Source organism: Neovison vison, chromosome 6 (genome assembly GCF_020171115.1).
Source record: "Neovison vison isolate M4711 chromosome 6, ASM_NN_V1, whole genome shotgun sequence".
NCBI lineage: Eukaryota > Metazoa > Chordata > Mammalia > Carnivora > Mustelidae > Neogale > Neogale vison.
The window spans coordinates 143,180,091-143,199,454 of NC_058096.1; the positions used below are offsets into that span (position 1 = coordinate 143,180,091).

The 19,364-nt window shown below is 38.2% G+C and overlaps 1 protein-coding gene across 1 annotated transcript in view; it reads left to right on the forward strand.

Annotated features, from left to right (window-relative positions):
- KCNH8 (potassium voltage-gated channel subfamily H member 8) overlaps positions 1-19,364 on the forward strand; it is a 385,054-nt gene that overhangs the window by 347,998 nt on the left and 17,692 nt on the right. Inside the window, exons 12-15 of the mRNA XM_044252531.1 lie at positions 5,577-5,615; positions 9,838-10,196; positions 12,702-12,808; positions 14,612-14,688. Coding sequence (XP_044108466.1) covers positions 5,577-5,615; positions 9,838-10,196; positions 12,702-12,808; positions 14,612-14,688 — 582 coding nt within the window. The remainder of the gene's footprint in view (positions 1-5,576; positions 5,616-9,837; positions 10,197-12,701; positions 12,809-14,611; positions 14,689-19,364) is intronic.

A 19,364-nucleotide genomic window follows, 5' to 3' on the forward strand; every position in this document is an offset into this window, starting at 1 on the left:
CATTACCTATTTTATCTCAATTACTATGCTTCCCAAGGTCACATTGCTAATAAGTGAAATGACTAGTAAGTGAAATGACTAGGAAAATCCTAGCTCTTAATCACTATGCTATACTACCTCCTAAATGGGTCCTATCCACCCCCCTGCCCGGCAGACAGAACTTTTATCATAATACACAGTGGTGAAGGGTTTTTGTGGTGTTTCTTACGCTACAGTCTTAGTGGTTGAGCTCTCCAGAACTAGAAAATAAACTACATTTAAGTCTTGGTTATTTGACAATGCGCTTTCTGCATCAGAAGTGGTAGTATTTACTTAGAGGAAAAGAAGTCTTCTCTAAGTCTTAATAGTTTGTCTTGACCTCAAGGCTCAGGGTGAAATTGGAAAAGTTCAAAACCATCAGTTTTTTAATTAAAATCTCATTTCTGTTTCTAAGTTATACAGCAAGCAAAGGAAACATGTTAGCTACTGTATTACCCACTTGGGGTTTCAGACCAGCTTCAGAAATGTCTTCTTTAGATTAGATGGTCGTGAACTCCTAAATTTTAGCTAAAAATGAGTGCCCCCTTATTCAAAGCCTGTTCGTTCTCCAGAGTTTTCAAATTTCTCTGTCTTCACCTGCACTTGGTGGTACTCACTATTTCTTAGTACCTCCACTTAAATCTACAAGAGAAAGAAGCAGATCATAAATAAAAGTGAGACCTGGGGCACCTGCATGGCTCAGTCCTTAAGCATCTGCCTTTGGCTCAGGTCATGATCCCAGGGTCCTGGGATTGAGCCCCACATCAGGCTCCCTGCTCATCAGGAAGCCTGCTTCTTCCTCTCCCACTCCCCCTGCTTACGTTCCCTCTCGTGCTGTGTCTCCCTGTCAAATGAATAAATAAAATCTTTAAAAAGGAAAAAAAATTAAATAAAAGAGACCTATTGATTTGTTACTTACCTATATCGTATGACAATTATTTATGGTTTTGTAAGAATGGGCATTTTAACTATGTGAATTACTGAGTTATGGGGGAGTATCCTTCATTCATACTCTATTTACCCCAAACAGCCACCAGTACCAGTAATGTTGCTGTCCAGAGAACAAGATAAAATATGTGATGATTCCTTTTTCTGAATGAGGACACATGTTTCTTCAATCTGCTTTGTGACTTAATCAATGTGGCATTATTAACAAAGCAGCGGATATCATGAATCACTCAGAAAGAAGAGCCTTGTAATTTGCATCTCATTTCCCAATTGAGCAATCAGCTGTAGATAACACTCCTACCAGAGCACTTCAGTGTCTTACGAGATTGCAGAGTTGAGAGGACATTTGCAGGCTCACACAGGGGCTTGTAATTCCGACCTGCAAACCAAGAAAACCATGAGAATACCTTCCTTGGGCCACTAGTCCCACTGGGTCACAGCTGAGGATTCCCAAGCCTCTGTGGTGGGTTCCATTACCATTTGCTTCCTTCCTACCTCACAGTAGTCAACTTCTTGGAAGTTCAGCCTCTTGAAAAGATCTTGAGAGTAAGGAAAGCTTTTTGGCAATGCCTCACTATTACCGAAAAATCAATCGGCTTCTAAGGGTGAGACATTAGCATCCCATGAAAGGCTGGGCCCCAAACTTTATTGTCATAGTACCATGTGTCAGAATTCAGAGACACTTTAATCTGTGGGCAGAAATAGATGAAACAAATCAAAGAGCTTGCAGCCCAGCTCAAAGAAAATCCCAAAAGCAGGAAAATTTACTACTGGGGAGTTTAGGAACTTAAAGAAAAAAATAAGTTGGATGGCCAAGGTCAGGTATGAGCCTTTGAAAGCTCTTCTAGAATGTCTTCATTCAGTAAAATAGACAACATAAAAGAATACAATGACATTTTTTACATCTATAATCACCAGTAATTTTAGCACATTTGATTTCTGTTTGCACTTCAAGTTCAATAGTAGAATTTTGAGGACTTTATTACACATTTTTCTTTTCTTAAAAAAAAGATTGTGTATTTGTTTTGCTGTTTTATAGCAGATTGAGTAATAAGAGACCATTTTCCTTCTTCTGGTTCTCCATTCCAGTGATCAGTGTTTTTTCTAAGTAAGGGTCCTCTCTCATAGTTCCACAGGACTTAGAGTGATAGAGTAAGTTAAATGGTTAGGACTGGGAAATAAAATAGAAAGAATTTATGCAGAAACTTTTTAAAGATTTTATTTATTTATTTGACAGACACAGATCATCAGCAGACAGAGAGGCAGGCAGAGAGAGGGGAGGAAGCAGGTTCCCCCCTGAGCAGAGAGCCCTATGTGGGGCTCGATCTCAGGACCCTGAGATCATGACCTGAGCTGAAGACAGAGGCCCAACCCACTGAGCCACCCAGACACCCCTATGCGGAAGCTTTTTAAACCAACTCCACATAGCTGAGAATATGTTTCTTTCCTAGTCCACAAGGTTATAAAGCCTTACCCTGTTTGTGATAAACTTCTGCCAAGGCATACCCTCTCTATTTCTTGCCCACACTTGGCTTTTTCTGACCTGGCAAACTGAAGGTATAATTCTAAGATCTGAATGGGCTGACCCTCAGCCTTTATTTCTCTCACGACTTCATTGCAATGACCTTCATTTCTTGTTTTACATCTGATTGAGAACATTTTTATCAACCCAACCTGTACTACTTCAGTCTTTTTAAAAAATCACCCCCATTAGAGATTACGAGCAGTTCTGTGTCTAAAAGGTTTAAAAATTTTCATGTGGGAGGAACTCAAATTGGATAAGACTGTCTTTCTCAAAACGTTCAAAATCTTTGAGTCTTCCAGGTACTGGAACAAGAAATGATATCTATAAACATTATCCATTCAAAGGTTGTATTGTGTACTTTCCCCCATAGGGCTAGAATGTCTAGAATGCATCATATTTCTAGAGAGATTTGTAACTCAGAGAAGGCTAACAAGGTGCTTGGGTAACTCAGTATCACAAGATTTGGGGATCTGGTTTGTGGCAGTTGTCAAACCTTATGCTAGATTCAATTCCCTATTACGTCAGGCATTTAGTCTCTCAGCTCAGGTAATAGCATTAACTGCTGGAGGAGGCACCTGAGACAACTTCTGATTCTGTGCAAAGTACACAGAGAGTCAGGACACCTGCCAGAATTCTAATCTGATGAGTGGATTAAGTGAGTCACCACATGTCCCTGGACGGCAATTTCCACATGTCTCGGCAGGGAGTTGGACTAACTCAGTGGTTTCAACCCTGACCTGGAGACCTAGCCCTACCCACCCCACCAACTGGAAGAGACCTTCTGGAGTTGGTGCTCTGGAGGCTGATTTACTTAGGAATACTTCTCAAACATTCTGTTGTCTGCCAGGTTACAAACCATTGCAGCAGACAGTTTTTAGGGTGATTTCTACCTTTAGAATACGGGGTTTCCACTCAACCAATATTCTCTGCTGTTGGCAGAATCTGGATCAGCACGAAGTGTTAGTCAACAGAATGACTGTATCATAGTGGTCTTTTTAAACACATGTGATTAATACCATATGCAAATGAAATGACTTATTCAGAGACCCTATCACAGTAGCACTGGATCTATGATGGATACTTCTTACCTCATAGGATTACAGTGAAAATTAGTGGACAGAATGTCTGAGAGCATTTTTCCAGGGTGCCTGTCACTTTGTGAACACTTCATGAATTAACAGGTGATAGGACGATAACAGCAGTGATGTTGGTTATGAGATCAAGGTATGCCTCACAGGCCAGCAGCATCAGTATTCCCCGGTTGCTCTTTAGAAATACGGAGTCCCGGGCTCTACCCCAGATCTCCTGAACTAGAACCTGCATTTTATAAAGAAATCCCCAGGGGATATGTGTGCACATAAAAGTTTGAGAAGCACTAATGCAACTGGACAGCAACTTGACAGAAGTCACGCTACCAGAAAGTAAAGCAGGGAGCTAGGAGTCACAACCAAATCAAAAGACGCTGAGGCCTGTTTCTCAGCGCATCTCTGACCCGGAGCTGTTTAGGCTTCCTGAATCCTACTGGGCTACTCGTTCTCTCCTCCAGGCTGTAACTGAAAGGCTCTTTAAAACACATTTTTGCATCTACCACAGAGACAACAGCACTGTAATTTTGGTTTTCACATTTTTAATTATTCAGCTGTTTTATTTGTCACCATTTAGGAAATTATTACAAAACTTATGTCTACAATGCTTCTGATTAATGCATATTTAGGCAACTAAGCAGATGTAGAATGGGTTGACTTCTTTGATAAAATTAAACATTGATGAAACATGTATTTGCACAGCAATAATGATGCCAGCGTTTGTATAAATAATAACACATCTATTTCCCTAATCATCTGGAAAAAAAAAAAAAAACCCACAACAACAACAGTGAGAGTTGACAGAATTACCAAATATGTCTCACTTCCTAGGCAGATCATTTTTGAGTATAAAAGGTTTTTTTTTCCAATGTGAATAAAGTTATGCTAATTTATAGCATCTATTACCACTTTAAAATGAAAGGACTCTCTTTGAGCAAAAAGCAATGTGGATGAGACCTGAAGCATGTTTCCAGGATATATCATGTGTTCCAGAGCTTCTTTGTCCAGCATGGAAAGCTGCATATTATAACAGACTCCTCCACAATACCATAGTTTGATTTTATGTAAGATGTATTCTGAAGCCCAGCTGAACTGATTCTAAAGCACATATTTGCTTTTCACCTCTTACCATCTCCTTTTTTTAAAGATTTTATTTATTTATGACAGAGAGGGAACACAAGCACAGGGGAGCTGAAGAGGGAGAAGCAGACTCCGCACTGATCAGGGAGCCCAATATGGGACTTGATCCCAGGACGCTGGGATCATGACCTGAGCCCAAGGCAGACACTGAACAACTGAGCCACCCAGGCATCCCTAACCTCTTAGCATCTCTGATATTAGTGTTTCTCTTACAACTGATGACCCATTCCAATTTGATTGACAGCATTTTTTTTCTTTTTATAATCAATGGAATCTTAAATTCAATCAGATAGATCAGGATCCCCAGTGAACTTAATCATACGTAGTTCATAAGAAACATCATGTTGAGGAAAACAAATGGGACAGAAAGGAGATATCACCCCCACCCGTATTCAAATAAGAAGGGAAGGTAGACAAATGTGCCAAAATTAAATAAGAAAAGATTCCATGGGTTTCTGTTTTCACAGAGCCAGAGAGAAAAATCATAGAAGATGTGAGCATTCAGCCGAAGGTCAGGAAAGAGGAAAAGGGGAGAGGGACAACAAAAAGGGAGTGAATAAGGCACCGGGATGGAAAATATAGTGAATAGGTCCACTATTTCGATCATTATTTCCTAGGTGTGACATTCAATTTGCTGCTCCCTTTTATTAGTCCTCGCATTGATCAACAGAGCTCCCAGAGGCTAGGGTGAGGGGGGCCTTTTCTGTATCTGTTAGGAGGTATTGTTTCTTGCCTACCCAAAAGGATCAATCATCCCCCACACTCTCTCTCCCTTGCTTCCTACATTTTTACCCAGTCCCAAACCACCTGGGAAGGCTTAAATGATTCTTATGACTTTTGTTGTTTGTTTGCTCTTTCAGGTGATATCAAGATTATCGAACAAAACTACGGTGTCACAGGTATGGCTTTTTCCAAAGAGCAGAACATTTATCAAAAATCTGTAGGATTTCCAATAAATCTGCCTCCCACTTGAGGGTTGTATGCATTTATTTTCAACCTTCCCTGATACACTTCCCAATGAAATGTATTGACTGACTTTCTGGAGTTTGGAACAGAGAAGTATTGAAACTGACCTCTCTATTTAAGGCTTTTATCATTGTTGAAAGGTGGCTGCCACCAGAACCTGCCAAAAGTAATAACATCCTGAGATATTGATCTTGGAAGTACATTTATTATGTTTACATTTAGTAGCCAAATGTTTTCCTGTAGGCTTCCAATTGGTGGTACAACATGATTTTCCATGATATAAACCACAACAACAAAAGTGGTTCAGAGATACTCTGGAAGTGGTTTCTCTTAAAAGCAGTCCCAACTTGTAAGAATCCTCCAATTTCACAGAAAATTTTCCAAGAAACAAGTGACTTAGCAGATTTATTACCTGGACTTTTATTACCAATAATCCTGTGACAGAAATCCTATAAAAAATCTCCTTGCCTTGCTCAGCACTCTCCTTGAAACAGAAACCCAACACCCTTCTTACACAGACACACATACATACAGAGAAACACATATCCAGTTACATAACATATGTCAAAGACATTGACGATTTACTGAACATAGTTGGGGCTGTGGGAGCACAAACAGAGTTTACTTTTAATACTACTGAGAAACTTCTTAAAAGCCCTTAAAACATCTCACTGCATTCAACTGAGTTTCTGGCAGGAGTTGTCTTTCTCATCTCTGCAAAATCCCTCCTCAGGAGCTGGCAAAATGGTTATGTTTCAACTCTTCTCAACAGGCCGTCTTTCCTCACAACTGTACCCCTTTTTCCCCAGGCCATTCCTATCTTCCTCTCTCTCATGAAGAAAAATTAAGCTTTCTTTTGGACTTTCCAATTTGAATTCCTCACCCCTTCATAGCACCCTGAAAATGAACATCCCTTCCAAGAAGGGATGGATATCTTTAACTTTCAAAACAATTATTGTGTGTAATTAAGGCTTAAGTTCATTTACAATATCAAAACCACCAGAATAACAGGAGCTTCAAGGAAATAGATGTTTATTTCTCTCTCGTGGACGAAGCCTGAGGTAATAACCTCTGTTATTACTTCCCAGTGACTTTAAGTAACAATAAATAAATAACATTAGAAGATATATTACTGATAGATTTACAACTAGAGTTACTGATAGAGTTACACAGTGATACAACTGTGTCAGTAGGTCCTGAGCTTTCTTCTTTGGGATTCATTATCCTCGATGCAAGGCTTCTCTTTTTAAGAATTTCTCATTGTCTAAGATGGCTGCAGAAGATCTCTCCCCTTTATCAATGGCCCAGACTAGAAACCAAATATATATATATATTTGGTTTCTATATATATATATATATATTTATACACACACACACATACATAAATAAATATATATATACATAAATATATATATATATATATATATATATACACACACACACACACACACACAACACACACACAGGATAGAGGCTTGCCTTTTTCCAGACATCTTCCTAAAAGTTCCTTTTAACCTGTCCACTTGCTAGTATCACCCCAGAGTTCAGCCTCATGGCTGAACCCACTGACAAAGGAAGCTGAGAAAGAAGAACTTTGGGCCAGGTGCATTGCTGAAAGTTCTGTTAACTAGTAAAGAAGGAGGGGTGCCTGGGTGGCTCAGTGGGTTAAGGCCTCTGCCTTTGGCTCAGGTCATGGTCCCAGGGTCCTGGGATCGAGCCCCACATCGGGCTCTCTGCTCGGCAGGGAACCTGCTTCCTTCTCTCTCTCTCTCTGCCTACCTGTGATCTCTATCTGTCAAACAAATAAATAAAATAAAAATTAAAAAAAAAAAACTAGTAAAGAAGGAGAGATTATGTTAAAAAGAGGTAACCAACAGTCTCTGTAGCACCCACCTGAGGCATATGTTTCCATTTTCTTCATGATCATCATCATCCCCACAAGAACATCTATTAAGTATTTCCAATGCACATTGCTAAGTGTCATAACCTCCATTATCTAATATCTGTTTCCTCACACCGTTCCCAATTAACAGGTGAAAAAAACAAGGATTTGCCTACCCAGGGGTGTCAATAGGTAGTAAGTAATAGGTAGTAAGTCTCAAGTCATAGGTAGTAATAGGTAGTAAATAATAGGTAGTTAGTCTCAGGACTTCTAGGACCATGTGACCAAAAGTCTGTGCATTCAGCTGCTAGACTTTATTCTGCTTCCCCTGTAGTCATCACAGGTCTGGCTGAATCTAGGCACTTGTGAGTTCAAAATGGCTATTTCAGTAGAATGTCATAAGCTAAATGAGATTCTTTTGACTGTGGGGAGAAAAGCCTCATTGTCCTCGTGGAAGCATCTGTCAGGGGGAAATGAAGGAGTGGGTCAGAAGAGAAGGAAGAAATCTGTAGCCGAACTTTATGGCAGTGTATACAGGGGTGAATCCAGCTACCCAAGAGAAGCAAGCATTTCTGTGCATGTGGCCTGAAGAAAATAACTGGTACTCCTGCAGAGAGGCTGTGTGTGGGGTTGGGTATTTACTGATCTAATAAATTCGGCTCCTCTCTGCAATAATGTTAGGGGGAATAACTGATTCTTTGTAGAACTACTGTTGACTGCCTTGATCACAAGAGTCACTGTCTAAGCAACTTGCCCAAGGTGCCAAGTCTCCATGATAAAATGGAAGTATGACATTTAAACAAACTTGTAGAAGTACAAACACTGCAGATTATTAGTCAGAGAATTCTTTTAGGGCCAGTGGAGCCTCCTTGAACCAAAGGAATGATTAAGTTGCCAATGCAAATGTAAATAGAAGTCCAATTAAAAGAATTTACTCATTGTTTTTCATTTCTTGGATAAGTTTGCCCTGTTGTGTCTTTAATGGGGCGAGCTAATTTTTCTATTCTACAGTGCTACCAAACAATTGTTCCTCTGCAGTTCCATGTGGGATTAACTTTGTTATAAACACAGAACTTTAAAATGCTGTGAAAAGCAAAAACAAATAGAGCCAAACCATGACTATCCCAATAAAAAGTTAGGGACTTCACCATTAATTATAATAATCATATCTAGTTGGAAAGATGAGTCTCATGCCATTTCTTCAAGAAATTTTGAGCCATTAAGATTAGAATATAAGAAAACTTCATGAGTAAACTAACTATTTTGTTTTATTTGGCCTAAACTGAATGGGCTATTGCCTGTAAAGTCACCACAGGTTCAAGTTCATTTTTTGTTATTGTATCTATCATTATAGCTATTACAGGAAAATCAGTATATACCAAAAAAACCAACTCTTTATATTAAGAAGGAGGAAAACTATGACAGCTCATGAGATTTAAGTAGTACTCTTAGATCTTTTCATTTTGTTGTCTTATTTCTCTTAGAAATTATTGATTGGCAGGTAGAAGCAATTGTATCCTCAAAAAAGAATGAGGCACACACAAAAAAAATGAATGATCTTTTGGAGCAGGGAAACCATGCCTGGGGCAGAGCAAGAAACACCCATTGTTGTGATGACTTCATTGAGGACCACTCATTTAGCCTTTGCTGTCCTTTCTGCCCTGCCTCCCATCATTACCTCCATTGCCCTTACCCATCCTCTCCCTTGCTGCTTCTTTCTTAGTCTAAAAGGTTGAATGACTCCAGCCAGGAGTCTAAGGTGGGTTTATGCAAGACTTCTTCCCTTCCCAAGGTTCTTAAGAGGAGCAGACCAAATGGTTTGCTCCATTTCCTGCCAACTGATGTCTGAGAATAAAAATAACGGGAAGCAGAGTAGGTGTGGATGCTGTGGATCTTGCTCCATCTATGTGATCCAGAATAGGAGAGATTTTTATTCTCAGATAATATGTTTTTCTGGTTGACCTGCACATAAAGTTCCACTAGAGACCTTATGACTTTAAAAAAAAAAAAAAAAAAAGGAAGAAGACCTTATGATTTTAGAATAACAAGGCCCAAGTCCTTCCTGTAAAATTGAAAATGTCCTGGGGAATATCAGAAATGCGAGACATGGAACCCCTGAATAAATAATAGCAAAATCTGCAAACTCTTAAGTTTTACTGAGAAGCAAGTTTCTAAAGGATTTGACTTTGCTTAGGTGGGCCCACCAGCATGAATGGTCTACCTCTCAAGCGGTCTTTGTGGTCTGTACTAATCTGTGTTATCCACTGGTTTAGTCAGAGCCCAAGGGAAATGGCAGCATCAACAAAAGACTCCCATCCATTGTGGAAGATGAAGAGGAGGAGGAGGAGATGGAGGACGAGGAGACGTCCTCCCTCTCTCCCATCTACACCAGGGGAACCTCGTCTGCGCGCAGCAAGAAGGTTGGAAGCAATAAAAGCTATCTAGGCCTAAGCTTGAAGCAGCTGGCCTCGGGCACTGTACCGTTTCACTCACCTAGCCGAGTCTCCAGTTCACATTCCCCCCAAAACAAACAGGAAACTGACCCCCCCAACCATGCTAAAAGGAAAGAGAGAAACTTGAAATTGCAACTTTCAGCTTTGAATAGCACCGGACCCCCAGACCTCAGTCCAAGGTAAGAATCACATCATGCAATTATTTCCTAGGTGAAAAGGGCTGCCTTTTGTCCAAACTAGTACCTTGCTGGTAAGTTATTCTGGGCCAGATTTCTGGGCCTCTCAGCCACATAGGTTCCTAGCTTGGGTTCTTCAACTCTGCTGAATTTTGCATGCAATTTTTGCCTCTACATGGTGGTGTGTGCAATATGAGAATGCTAGTTGTATTCTCAAAAGGGTCCATTAAATATTCGGAATTTATTCTTCTCTATTCCTTTCATCCGTTTAGCGCTACCTATTATTATGTGTGTATTTCTACAATGTAATTTTGTAATTTATAAGTTTAAATGAAAATAAAAGATAGAACAAGGCCTATCGATGTGATTCCCTCAATGCCTGATCTTACCAAACATTTTTTGGAACAATAAGTTGAAATCATAAAGGCAATGAAGTGTTGATGTTCATTTTCAATCCTATTTTCTTTATTATAATGGACAACTGAAGCTTAGTTATATTTCTGGCGTCCTCGGTAGGTAACATGAAATGACTCTACTTTTAATTTTAAAAATTCACTTTAGGATTAGCTAAAGAGGATTGAAAGGGTGAAAAATCCTGATGCAGATAATGTGAAAGGAGTAGTCTATGGTGAGTACAGCAATAGTAAAAAATTACAGCATAGCTGAATAATAAGTAGAAGCAAGGGGAAAAAAATGGAATGCTTCCTATGTGCGACGTCCTCTGCTAGGTTATTCCACATTCACTATTGCATTTAGTCTCCTCAGGAATTCAGGAGTCCTGTAGAGTAGTTCATATTATTTGTACTATGAAGATACAAGAAGTGAACTCTTTTGTCCAAAATCTCATAGATTATGATTGGAAATCTGGATTCAAATTCTGTTTTTCTATCTGTAAAGCCAGTGATATTTTTTACTATATTTAACTAGTCGTCTGAAGGACACAATTTATCCACTTAGAGAGAAATTTTTTAAAAATAAGCAAAACAGACTTAGTGAAAAATAGAGAATGATATTTGAAAAATAGGTGGACATTAAAGTTTCTGAAATTCAGTTGAGGATGGTAATTTGAAAATGTTGCCTTATTCTTCTCCTTCCTAAATTTTTAATAAGAAGTAATACATTAAATTTTAAATAGGGGGAAATATATCAGAGCAGGAAAAGAAAGGTTTATGTACAATTGATCCTACACTTACAAAAAGATTCTGAGAACATGTACCAAAATGCTAACAGTAGTGGTAGATTACAGGTGACTTTTATTTTTTAGGTTTTGTTACTTTTATGTTTAAATTTTCTACAATAGACATATTTTTTAAAGATTTTTTTTAAAAGATTTTATTTATTTATTTGACACAGAGACACAGAAAGAGAGATCACAAGTAGGCAGAGAGGCAGACAGAGAGAGAGGGGGAAGCAGTCTCCCTGCTGAGCAGAGAGCCCGATGTGGGACTGGATCCCATGACTCAGGATCCCTGAGGCCATGACCTGAGCCGGAGGCAGAAGTTTAACCCCCTGAGCGACCCAGGCACCCCTAGACTTATATTTTTTAAATAATGATTGGGTTAGACATTATTTAGCAAGGAAAGAAGACTAGCCAAAGTCTTAATAGTCATTTATATGTAATTCTTTAACTCTTACTTTAGGGTTTGTCCAGGTTCAGAGTAAAGATGTCATCAAAGTTATTTAATGTGATGCCATAATTATTAGATTAATTATTAATTAAAGTGGATAGAGTGATGATTTAATATGAATTCAGATAAGAAGGTTTCTGTATCTTAAGACCTTGAATCTGAGAACAAATAAGATTCTAAATTCTATAGTCTTTCTATCCAACAGAAATACAATGTGAGCTAAAATTGTGAACCACTAATGTAATTTTAAATTTGCTAGTAGCCACATTTTTAAAAGACAAAAACAAACAAAAAAATTAAGTGAAATTTAATTTTAATAATATAGTTTATTTGACTCAGTATGCCCCAAATAATATAATTTCAAATGTAAATAATATTTTAAAATTTACTAATAAAACCATTTGCATTTTTTTACTCAAATCTTTGAAATCCAATGTGCATTTTATTCTTAGAGTGTGTCTCAATTTGCACGAACCACATTTCTGGTGCTCAGTAGCAATATAAGGCTAATGGCTACCATATTGGATAGCACAGCTTTATAGTATACAGAATTTAGAAATTTACATAATATTTTTAAGTCTTCTAGAAATACTAGAACCCAGGGTTCCTGGGTGGCTCTGTTGGTTAAGTATCTGACTCATGGTTTTGGCTCAGGGTGTGATCTCAGGGTGGTGAGATCAAGCCCTGAGTCAGGCTCTGTACTCAGTGGGGAGTCGGCTTGGGATTCTCTCTCTTTCTCTTTCTCTGAGCATTCCTCCCACCCTGTGTGCTCTCTCTGTCTGTCTAAAATAAATAAATTTTAACATATTTTTTTTAAAAAGACATACTGGAACTCATAAATATAAATGCAGAGCTAACCAATATCCTTTATTTTAAATAGGATTGTTGATGGAATTGAAGATGGAAACAGCAGTGAGGAAAGCCAAACTTTTGACTTTGGCTCTGAACGCATCAGGCCAGAGCCCAGAGTTTCCCCTCCTCTAGGAGGTAAGTTCTAGATTTAGCCTTTGGTCAAAAGGTGATTTCCTTTTAACTTGTAATGTTTGGCATAGGCACTTTTTTTGTCTTCCCACTCTGAATATTTTCTACATGATAGAACTTTACCAATGCCATGGAACAATTTGACTTGAGTCTGTGCATCTCCAAGTTATTAAGATATAATTTGTAATTGTTCCTCCCTCCAGGCTAGATGTTCTGCCATTTCCCAGCCTAGGTAAATGGTATGTCAGGAGACTCAAATTTCTGCTATTCATTAGAGGATGACCATGTTCTTATTACAAATGGAGGCTAATCCACAGAAACAACACTACCCAGAGGAAAAGCTGTGTTGGTTGTACCCTATAGGAACATTGGTTATTTTTAACCAACTTATTGATGAGAGATTATGTATTTGCATTATGTATTTGCATATCAGAGGATAAACAACTTCAGAAGGATGTAAGAAGGTTGGAAATGATGGAGACCTATGTGAAGCACTACTCTCTAATGATGGTGAATTTAATGTAAGAGAACCCCCAAACCTAACCCAGCCTCCTCTCACTCCCTTGCCTTCTTGAGTTCTTAGGATATGTTGATAGGAATCTATCAACATAATGAAGGCCAGAAACGAAAGGTAAATTCCAAAGAAGACACGCCTGTACTTACTAGAGAGAGAATAATGAGCAAGCATAGGCTATCCAAAATAATTTATCAGCAAACTCCAGAAGAAGGGCTAGAAGTCCCCTGCCAACTCCATCCTCCCCTTCCCACTCAGCTCTGAGATCCTTGTGTCAGGATATACTACCAGTTAGTGAGTACCCCCATGAACAAAGCTGAGCCCAATAAAAACAGTCCTTGGTGTGTGTCTCCTTTTGATAGAATACCGGTATTCCATCTCAATCAATAATCCTACACTCTGGCACTCATCATCTTCTGAAGAAATGGAAGGGTCCTTCTAAGTCTCTGGGTGAGGTGGGGGAGTGTGCAGAGAGAAGGAAGTCACTTTTTCTTCCACAAACAAATTTTCTATCCATAATTTACCAGAATTAGGGTATTAGGATGATCATATCATTTTATATAAATATATTTAAATAATAAATATAAATTAATTATGTGTGTATAGATATAGATAAAGATATAGATATAGATCCCTGAACACTTCAGCTAGTAACAGTTCATATATGTATCACTCATTCCTTTCCACTCCAGCTGGCAGTGACTCATCTATTCTTTTGTCACTGACAGAAATAAATGTATTTGGAAGAGTAAGGTAAAGAAGAAGTGAAGATAAGAGAACCAGGAAATGGGAGATACTATCTTTTAGAGCAACACAAGAAGAGATAGGAAACCCACAATGAAGTTTAGCTCCTGAAATAGAAGGGGGGGATACTCTCACGGGCCCAAGAATTAATATTTGGGGGGAAAAGGAAGAGGAAAAGAACACTCCTTTCCTATGGTTTAGGCATTGGCTATGAAATATTTTTAAAGAATGCTCAAAAAAGAGAAACTGTGCCATCTTGGAACATGGTGGTGATTGTGTTCAGGGGAAAGGAAGATTTGCCTTAGACACATCTAATCAGTGCATTCACGGTCCCCACCATGATATGTGCCTGTTTCAAGGAGTTTATCAGGCACAGTCCAGAGGATTACTAGAAGCATGTCCAATCCCAGGGAGATAGATCCTATAATGCACTGGTATCAGGAAAAGGTAAAGGTAGTAGCTTAGGCTTCTTTCTCCATTCCAATTGTCCCAGTCCTCATATATGAGGTTTATTACTAAAGGACTCATTCTGAGTGTGTTCTACTTTTCAGACCCAGAGATTGGAGCTGCTGTTCTCTTCATCAAAGCAGAGGAGACCAAGCAGCAAATAAATAAACTCAACAGTGAGGTATGGAGCTTTCTCTTTCTTTGGTCATTCTGGAATGGCGAAAGCTATAAATCCTAGTTACCAGCAAAAGTGGTATAATAGAGTAATTACAGGCATGTACTCTGGTGTCAGACCGCCACAGATGAATTCCCGTTAAGCCTCATATGAGTTATGTGACCTTCCACAAGTTACTTATCTTCTCTCATGCTCTATTTCCTCATGTATAAGAAGAGGACAAAAATTATGCCTGCTTTATGGCCCATTGTGAAATTGAGATAGTATAGGCAAATCATTTAGCTCAAAGCACTAAATAAATGATAATTATACTAATTAGTGTCATAAATGCATTGATACTTGATATAATGGATGCTTTTTCATTTTTTCATGTAATTTTTAATGAGTTAAAGCAAGATGATTAATCTAAAGATGAATGCTATTTCTCAGAGTAATCAAATGACCTGGAATGCTCTTCCTTTCCCTGACATATTTTTGCTGTGTAACTTTAAGCACTTTACTTCTCTGGATCTTACCATCTATCCATGTAAAATCAGATAATTTTTTTTAATGACTTTGTTAAAATATATTTTACATATCATAAAATTCACCCATTTCAAGTGTACAGTTTAATGATTTTTAGTAACTTTATTGAGCGGCTCAACTGTCACCGTATAAGTTTTAGAATACTTTGACCATCTCCTACTGCTCTACCCTCCCACCCCGGACAACAAGTGTTCTCATTGCCATTTATGATTAATCCCTGTTCCCACATTCAGCCTAGGTACCTGCTTACTTACTTTTTGCCTCTTTTGGCCATTTCATATACACAGAAAAGGTAATTTCCAAATCCCTGTCCTAATTTGGATGTCCTTCCCAAAAATTTTAATTAAAAAAAAAATTGAGACAACAATTTGGATGCAAATAGTTTATTTGGGAGGTGGTCCAGAAAGCAAGACGAAGGAGTAGAGAAGTAAGACAGGTGAGAAATGAAAGCTCATAAATAAAGCTGTGCTAATGAGATGACTCTCTCTGTAAACAATTAGGGCTTAATCCTGCTGGGGACCACTGAGAGAGTATATAGGGCAATTCAAAACTGTTCCACCATAAGACAAAGAAAAGGGGAACTGAGGGTTGTTTCTGAGAGACTGACTCCCTAGCCCTTCATGCAGTCCCTTCCTTGCTGCGGAGGGGACTCGAAATGTTCTTCAGAGAGGAATATGCGGGAAGATCTGGACTGGTCTTTGGTGACCTTCAGGGTTGGCCAAAGGCGAGGATATGTGGGCAGGCACAGACAGCCCCTTCCTAGGACGAAAATTTTACATTATCTGATGAGATCTTAGCAAAATTGTAACCAGTTACGGACACTGGTGAGATTTGTGAAAAAAAGAAATCATGTATCACAATCAGTTTTTCTTAAACCTGTGTGTCTTCAGCTTAGTGAAGATTTACGATTTACTACCATTGCTCCTTCTGTGCTCACTCTCTCTGCAAGTGTGATTGTTGCTAACAAGACTTCAGAGCTCCAATGGGCAGACTAACAAGTTAGATAGGAATGGAAAACTAACAGGATTGAAACCCCTTAAATCACAAGGATTTGGCCGTATGCTGGATTATCTAAATAACCTATTGTTAAGAATCTACCAAAAACAAAACAAAACAAACAAAATACCTTGTCGGAGAAACTTCGATTGAATAATTTCTTTTCAAATATTGATCTCTAAAAGCACCCATTAATAACGTTTGAATTCTTTTCCCTCACATTTAAGATCATTTAATGGTTTTAAGAACTGACTGCCTTAGCTCAAAATATTAGAGTTAAGAATTATTCTGGGGAAAGAAATGTGTTTATATCTTCACCTTCTGGAATGTACATAATTTTCCCAAGTCACGGCTGTAAATCCATACACCATACGAATTTCCTTCGATAATGTGAGCCAATGGTAGATACATTAAAACAGATAACCACTTGAAAAACAAGTATTTCCCCAGTGTGATTTGGTATTCATGATTGCTTTTTTAGTGAGATGACATAAATCTTTTTATCTTGCCATATATTGAAATAAAAAGGGCAAGTTAAAATATCAATGGTCCAATTATCCTTCCCTAAAGAATTCGTTTTTCCTTATAGGAAATATCTGATTTCTTCATGGTTGAAGCTTGAGTAAGAGAATCTTATCTTTTACACATAATTTAATTTATATAGTCTTGACCCTTTAGTACATTAAAACTCACTGACAGGCAGAATGAAAATACGAATTGGTTTCAAACTGTAAAATTATCTTTCTCCCAACTTCCTACTTGTTTTTTTCCTCTTATCTCCTATAATATTGTTTATGTAGCCAAAAAAAAAAAAAAAATAGCGGGGGGGTCACCTGGGTGGCTCAGTGTGTGAAGCCTCTGCCTTCTGCTTAGGTCATGATCCCAGGGTCCTGGGATCAAGCCCCGCATCAGGCTCTCTGCTCTGCAGGGAGCCTGCTTCCCCCCGCCTCTCTCTCTCTCTGCCTGCCTCTCTGCCTACTTGTGATCTCTGTCCAATAAATAAATAAAATCTTTAAAAAAATAAAAAATCTATCTTTTAAAATCCAAACCCAATTTTTCCATTTCAGGAGTATCCTACCACTCACCCATGTGATCATTTGATTGCTTTGTTTTTCATTTATTCTATTTCTTGGTAGTAGTAGACAAGAGAAGAATTGATAATGAACACGGGATATACTACATAATAATAACTCTTTAAAAAAAAAAGGTGAATCCCCAGTATATGGGGGGCATGTCAAGTGTATCAAGTATGAGAATATGGCAACAATCTCATTCTGATATTTGCTTAAACATTTAAGATACAAAGAAATTGTTCATTGATATGTAGGGTTCATAATTAGCTGGCTAAATACAGAACAAAAATCAGAAAAGGAATAATGTTGGTAATAACCTACATTCACACAGAGCAGTGACGAGAGTTTAAAAGATGTAGGGCAGCAGCTAATATTAGAACGCTTTTGAAAACATTGCCGTTGCTTTAGGGCAACAAAGAAAGAGTGCAATTCTAAGGAAATTGTTTAAAAATAACAACAAACTGTCTCCATAGGGGCCATGGGCTGTGTAAGTCAAATGCTCCATTTCTGAAAAGGTTTGTAGGTAAGGGTTAGAATATTTCCTCATTTCTGAAATCTGGCTGACCCAGAAAGATACTGTGGCAAAGCCAACCAGGGAAGCCGTGTGCTTCACCGCAGCAGGCAGAAGACATAAAACACACTAGTAGAGAAAGAGAATACGCTTTGGAGAGAGAAAAATATTCAGATCTCTATTCATAAAATTAAATGTCTGATTTCAGCAAAGTGTTCACCTTCCCCAAGTTCAGATTTTTCCTCTATTAAGTGGTAATGATAAAATCTGCAATACAGGATTGTTGTGAAGACTTAGTACCATATATAAAGCCCCCAGCATGATGTCTTCTGTTAATAAGGGGTCAAATACTCATTCTCTTCTTATACAAGATTATACTTCCGTTCAACAGAAGGCAACTCTCAAGTTAGCACCTGCTGCTCCCTCCTGCTCAGTGCAGAGTAGTCAGAAGAATAAGTCTCAGGGCTTATGGGGGAGAACATGAAAACGACTGGATTCAAGGGAAACATTTGATCATGACAATGACTACTGTTTATCTGAGACTTTTCTTTTGCTGCTCAAATAGTATAAAATTAGAATAGAAAATGTTTATATTTCAGTGCATCTTATTTTAGCTAAATAGTTTGATGGGATAGGGTCACTGTGTTAATGGAAAGAACACTTGTTTTGTAAGACTTAGAGATTTAAGGGCAAAGAAACCCACTATGCCATTTTAATGATGCTTCATCATTAATGAATCACCTGATTAAACATATAAATAGCAAAACAATTGTGAAACTAGGCAGAAAAGAACCTGCCAAGCTTACTGGAAACAAAATCACAGCCAAATCTTCATTTTCAAAATGAAAGAATGCAGGTAGCTTGTTAAATCATCCTTGTTCACCAAAAGGCACTTTGGGTGGAATGCTCCGATCGTCCCTTTTTAGCATTTTATTTTGTATGTACTCAAAGGAACCAGTTGATATTGGACCATTTTAATCTACTCCAAGTCTTAAATATATTCAGAAGAATGAAATATATCTAACATTGCTAAACAAAAAATGGGCTTTATAGAAACAACTTATATTAACTTTTTAAAGGGAGAAGCCCATTTTTCCATACTATTTATTAACTCCCCTTTTTTTTTAAGCAACTTTATTGAGATATAATTAATGTATTATATAATTCATCCATTTAAAGGGTGGCTCAGTCGTTAAATGTCTGCCTTGGGTTCAGGTCATGATCCCAGAGCTCTGAGATCGAACCCCATGTGGGGATCCCTGCTCAGCAGGTAGCCTGGTGCTCCCCTACCTGTGTCCTCTCTCTCTCTCTGGGAAGTCAATAAATAAAATCTTTTAAAAAATTAAAAATAATAAAGTCTATAATTTGAAGGCTTTTAGTATGTTCATAGAGTTGTGCATTCATCACCGTAATCAATTTTAAACCATTTTATTACCCCACAAGAAACTCCATACCATACAGCCATCACCGGAATTCAAGTTCCCCTACCCTCAGCCCTATGAATCTACATGTTCTGCCCATAGATTTGCCCATTCTGAACATTTCATATAAATGGAATTATACAATATGATCCTCTG